The sequence below is a fragment of the Neophocaena asiaeorientalis genome, unplaced genomic scaffold, assembly GCF_003031525.2.
Source record: "Neophocaena asiaeorientalis asiaeorientalis breed wild unplaced genomic scaffold, Neophocaena_asiaeorientalis_V1.1 scaffold917, whole genome shotgun sequence".
In the NCBI taxonomy this organism is placed as follows: Eukaryota; Metazoa; Chordata; class Mammalia; order Artiodactyla; family Phocoenidae; genus Neophocaena; species Neophocaena asiaeorientalis.
Window position 1 is genome coordinate 4,176 of NW_020173505.1, and position 5,722 is coordinate 9,897.

Below are 5,722 nucleotides of genomic sequence, written 5' to 3' on the forward strand. Positions count from 1 at the left end.
AGAACCATCAACGCGTGGAAAATAGTATTGCTAGGGCAAAAATATCCCATTCAAACTCTTTTCTCCACTACCCATGTTATGGAATTCATTTGAAGTGTGGATCCAAACACAGCAAACGAATAAGTAAACCAAAAAGTTCAAGGGAAAAAAATCTATCCCAGATTCTAATCTAACCGGAAAATATTTAATCTTGGAACTGAAGGGTCTACTCTAACTTCTTCAGGTAATCTCTGTCTATTCTTTTCCAGGCTTTACTATTTTTGAAAACCTTGGTGATATAGGCCTCGGATGATGGGAGGTCCAACCAGAGAAGCTCAAGCACCATTCGCCTCTGAGTCAGCCAATGAGAGACCAGCAACGGTGAGCTACAGCCACTGGTCCGGAATTCAAGCTGGTTTTCTGGGCTGAAGAAGTCAGTTCTTTCCTGGATGCTCAGCCTTGGTGAAAAACAAAACAAAACAAAACAAACAAAAAAAAAACGGTATTGGGTTTGATTATTTGCCTGCTCTTTGCTTCTTTGCTTGTTTGGTTGTATGTTTCTAATGGTGGTGGTTACCTGGTGCTGATATACAAAATGCCAGAGGTCCCTTTACTTGAAGGACACGTACATAATGTCTCACACTTCTGGAGGCCGGAAGTCCAAATCAAGATGTCAGCTGGTTTGGTTCCTTCAGACTGCTGAGAAGGAAGCCTCTGTTCCAGGACTCTCTCCTTGGCTTGTGGAGATGGCAGAGAAACTCCTCTCTCTGTTCACAGTTTTCTCTATATATGACAGTCTCTGTGTCCATACTTCCCCTTTTATATGGATACAGGTCATATTGTATTAAGGATCATCCTAATGGAGGCCGTTTAACTTGATTTCCCAGTAGAGATCCTATCTCTGTATACAATCACCTATCAGGTATTTGGGTTTAGCACATCAACATAGGAATTTTAGGGAGAGAGTATTCAACCCACAGAAGACATGAGTTTTGAGTTATAGGTGGGCATATCTCCTGACTCTTCCATTATATTAAGAGAACACTGGTTCTCTTCTCCTACAAATACTGGTTTGATGTTTACGAGGTGTTATAGTTACAGTTTTTGAATTCTTCCAACACATGTAAGCATAGATTATTGATGGAAAGTCTTACTTAAACAGATAATTTTGATGAATAAATGCATTCAAAACCCTGAGCAATCTGGAAAAAATGTAATGTTTTCATAATTGTGTATCATTTAGTGATTGCTGCATTACAAATTACTTCAATACTTAGTGGATTAAAGCAGCAATTATTTATTGTTTCTCATGTATCTACAGGTCAGCTGAATGCTTCTGCTGACCTGGGTGGTATTTCTCAGGATTTTCGTGTAGCCCTTCTCTCTTTATTCATCGTCCCTGGTAGAGTTCATATCACATCACTTCAAACTTAGCAATGCATAGATAGGACTTTTCTCTGTGTGTTAAAATTGATGTTTCATTTTAAGCAACGTTTTGTAGATACTTAGATTAAAAATAGAAAGAGAACACTCGTGACTGCTTAAGAGAAAATAAGGTGAACCCTCTCATGTAATTTTCCTCAACTATTTGAACAGTGAATAGTTTTATTTATTTTAAATATGTTTCTGACTTTCCACCTCGGTGAAGGGGGAAGAAACTCTTTCATCGTAGTCCCTATAAATGCATTGTGATTTGATGAACAACGTTTGTTGAGTTTTGTTTGGTATTCCTTTTTTGCTTTTGAAAAAAATGTAAATTTCCCTATTGATTCGGATGCTAAAACCTGAAAAGGATGTCACTCAGCTAAACAGTGAGACAAAATATGGACAACCTACAGAAATGAGAACTTTTCTTCAGGCTCTGAAAAAAGGTACTGCACCGTCCTGGAAAGACAAAACAGAAAGTGTGTGTTTTCAGAAACCCACAAACTCAGGATTAAGAATTGGGCAAGGCAGAAAACTAGAGAGAGCTTAACCACTCTGCGTTGTGTGGCTATGAAGGGGGCCATTGCCTGATCGAGGAGGACTGTAAAGGCCTTTTTTCCTTTGGTTCAGTGTATTGATAGAACTCGATTGTCCAGTACCCCCCAAGAACTGTCCTTGGGGCCATCAGACTAAGGATTTATGTTAAATGAGCCACCGGAATGGGAATATTATTTATTTATGTTCTTGAACATGATATGAATCTTATGAAAATATTTCAGATAAAGAATTTGACTCTCAAGGAGACCAAGGAAAACTACCACCAAAGTATCCGCAGGTAAATCCCGCAGGTACTTCAGGATGATCTTCCACACGTGGAACAAAATTTCAGATGACAAGAGAGCTCTAGGTAAAGCTCAAGGAAATCTAAGAAAGAGGAATAATGGGGTTTAATGTTGAAGAGGCTAAGGCCAAATAAGTACATGTGATTATTGACTTCAGAAGGTAATTAAGGAGAAAGGGCACCTAGTGAGCAATCATGATCTAACAGTGTGGTTTACTGAAATGATAAACTAAGGGAAAGAGCTTTACTGCTTAAATAATAAAAGATAAACATCAACTCTGCGAAAATACTATTAGCAGGACAAACATACCCCATTCAAACTTTTTCAACATGACTTGTATCAGGGAAATCATTTAAAAGCAGAATCAAGGACCCAAACACAGCACGGAAATAATTAAAGCAAAATGTTCAAGAAACAGTAACTATCCAAGGTGGAAGAAACTGAAGTTACACTTCTGACTGGTTCAGATTAATCTTATTTGTTTTTTTTTTTCCCTCAAGAGTACATTGTCCTGTTTTTGGAAAACGGAAACCTTCATGTCTTGCACCTCGGCATCATGGGGATGCTGGAAGTGTCCAATCAGAGCAGCCCAAGCACCACTCTGGACCGGCTCAGCCAATGAAAAGCCTGCAGCTCCTGAGGTACAGCCATGGACTCAAAAGTGTGAGGAGGTGTCCTGGGCTGAAGTAATAGGAGTCTTCCCGGCACATGCAGCCTTTGAGATTGAGAGGGGAAAGGGATATGATTCTTTGCCATTGGGCCAAATGTTACAATGTGACACAGTGTAATCCAGTAACAGCCTTCTTGGGAGATTTGGCCTTTAGAGATTATGGAGTATAGTGGAACGTTTCATTCCCTGTGGTTTGTTTGCTGGCTGGTGTTTAATCATGGTGATTTAATGATATGAATTCAGAGACTGCGCTAGACATGTCTTTTGTCCCTTGCATCAAATATGGCAAGAGGTTGATTACTAATATTTCAAGTAAGATTTTTATATCTTCATTTGTAAATGGAGCTCTTCAGAAATTGGAATAGTAAGTTTTCTTCACTGCTTGTATCATTCTGTTACATTTTCTAGTAATAAAAATTAGCTTTTCCTCCTTCATGACTGAAACCATTTTATTGGCAGTAGAGTTAGCTGTCCCTTAAATGTCCAAGAGGAAACATGATTAGACGCCTAGTCACTGTGCATGAAACCACACTGATGACCCCCATTTCTTCAATTTTTCTAAAGTCCCTTTCTGGTTCAACTTCTGTAATTTATTTCTACATAAATACATTTAAGTATGCCTTTGATTGTATTTAACCTAGACTCTTGAAAGTAATTTGATTTTCATTTTTAAATATTTCCCATTTACTGATTCCATTTTTTCTCCCTATGTTGGTTTCTTAAAGAATAGGGTAATGTTTTGTTTTGTTTTGTTTTTCAACCAACAGGTATTATATATATTCAGCATGTGGGGTATTTTCAGAGCATAATTAATGTTAAAAAAACCAATTTTTAAATTTGGTAGATATTAAATAATTTTGTGAGTAATATATTTCCGTTTGTATTCTCTCTGTGGAGGCTGTGATTTTGCCCTTTTTCATTTTCTGATGCCCTGAGGGTTTTGCTCATACCTGGAGACAATGGTTGGCCAATTATTCCCTTGATTTCCAGGAGCACCCCTATGTCTACGAGGAGCAGACTTTGCACTCCCATGTCCACCTGTGTCTACCAGGTTGTGAAGCACTTTCTCACTAATTTTGGAATTTAATTGAACGTTATGTTCATCGTGAACTATTTTTAAAGATATCATTAAGTGCATTTGAGGCTATGCTTCCCTACTGGCCCACTCTACCAAGTGCTCCACCCTCAGCTCCAGAGAGACCCAGACGTCCATGCGCCTGCTGCTGCCTGGGGAGATGGGCAAGCACGCCGTGTCTGAGGCCACCAAGGCCGTCAGCAGATACACCACCAGCAAATGAGCTGCCTCCGGACCACCTGAGCATTGCAGACCAAAGGCCCTTTTCAGAGCCACTCACTTGGCGGGAAAAGACTTGTAGCTCACAAAAGTGGGATGTGCTCTAGTTTTTGGACCTGTGCCATTCTTCCCCTTTTAAAAACCCTTTTATGGTGAAGGAAACACTATCAAACATTATCAAATCTACATGAATATATGTCTCTAGTGCAGTTTTTTCCAAGGAAGATCATGGATTTTACTTAACCATATTTTATTTCACCACTCTTCTAAATGGTCGTTTCTATTAGTTATATCTCTAGGTCAGCCTTTTTAGGGGTCTTTATTGTCAAAATTATTTTCCGAATAACTTCATTTACTTGTTTTAGTCTCATTCTGCCACCTAGTACAGCAGTATCATCCAGAGTTGTAAAATTTCAATGCCTATTGTTCATCAAAACTTCCAAATCATAGTGCTGTCAGGAAATTATCTTGTCACCTTACTAACTCTCAATAGGAATGACAGTAGCATTTCATCAGCAAACATCGTATTGGGTTTTCATTTGAGGTCCATGTTCTCACAGTACCATCTTTCTTTGGTTTCTGAGCATGTTAGATATCTAGCAGTTATCAAACATTCACTCAAGGCAATGTAGCAACTTTTGAGCTTAACATGTCTTTTATCTTTCTGCTTATTCATATAAATCACATTAATAAATTTTCCATTATTAAATCACGTTAATAAATTTTCCACTATTAAATCACATTAGCATTCTGGGAAGGAAATAGGTCCTTTCCCATGCGGTCTCACGAGCACGGTCACCAGCATGTCAGAGCTCTGATTTCTCATGACTTCTGCACCCTTGGCCATGTGCTTCTTCAAGGCTCCCCAAAGTCCGATTGTGTCCTGGGGGCTTCAGTTTCCCTGTAGCCGCCCACACCCAGGGCTTAGCTGGACTCTGCTTTAAGGCAAAGCAGAGTGGGCTAGGAGAGTGGGCTTGACCCCTTAATTAGTCTTTCCTTTGCGTGTTTTTGTTTGAGTCCTCAACTCTCTATGCTCCACATGTTTGCCACACAGCTGTGCTGAGAGGGCCACTGTGCTCAACCCCACTGGCCCCCAACTAGGGCAATTTCTGCATTCCAGGCATTCTTCTACCCCTGTTTCTTGGCCACTCTATGACCAGCAAGCTGGAATGTACTCAGAAAGCCCTCAAAAGGCACATTTATAATCTGCTTATTCCTTATTCCATCCTCATGGAGAGGCTGGCTACTCCCCCCAGGTCAGACTCCACACTCACTCAGGGGAGCTGCAGATCACTGCCTGGCAGGTGTGTCAGGGTTGCAAAAGGACATGATGTGTGAGGCTGCTTCGCCTCTTCATAGGGACAGTGACCTTGTAATTTCTTGTCCAATTAATGCAGACACTTTTGAGAATAAAAGGCCCACTACAAATAATTGTGCTGGGACAACAGGGAAAATCAGGGTGTGGGGACACCCTTTAAGGGAAAAGACCTGGGGAAAGAGTAAGAACATCTC

General features: G+C 40.1%; 1 protein-coding gene across 1 annotated transcript; it reads left to right on the top strand.

Annotated features, from left to right (window-relative positions):
• The first annotated feature begins 291 nt into the window (after positions 1–291).
• Positions 292–4,214, top strand: LOC112401394 (histone H2B-like). The gene is made up of 4 exons (XM_024747631.1): positions 292–360; positions 2,184–2,239; positions 2,747–2,887; positions 4,106–4,214. The coding sequence occupies exons 1-4, from the start codon at positions 292–294 to the stop codon at positions 4,212–4,214; spliced, it is 375 nt and encodes a 124-aa protein (XP_024603399.1).
• Positions 4,215–5,722: the final 1,508 nt, after the last annotated feature.

What these genes read in the sequence shown, in the direction of transcription:
- LOC112401394 (XM_024747631.1), top strand. Translation starts at nt 292, where the DNA reads ATGGGAGGTCCAACCAGAGAAGCTCAAGCACCATTCGCCTCTGAGTCA. An exon ending in CCAATGAGAGACCAGCAACG is followed by an intron (nt 361 to 2,183) that starts GTGAGCTACAGC and finishes AAAATATTTCAG; the next exon opens with ATAAAGAATTTGACTCTCAA. An exon ending in AAAAGCCTGCAGCTCCTGAG is followed by an intron (nt 2,888 to 4,105) that starts GTACAGCCATGG and finishes CTCCACCCTCAG; the next exon opens with CTCCAGAGAGACCCAGACGT.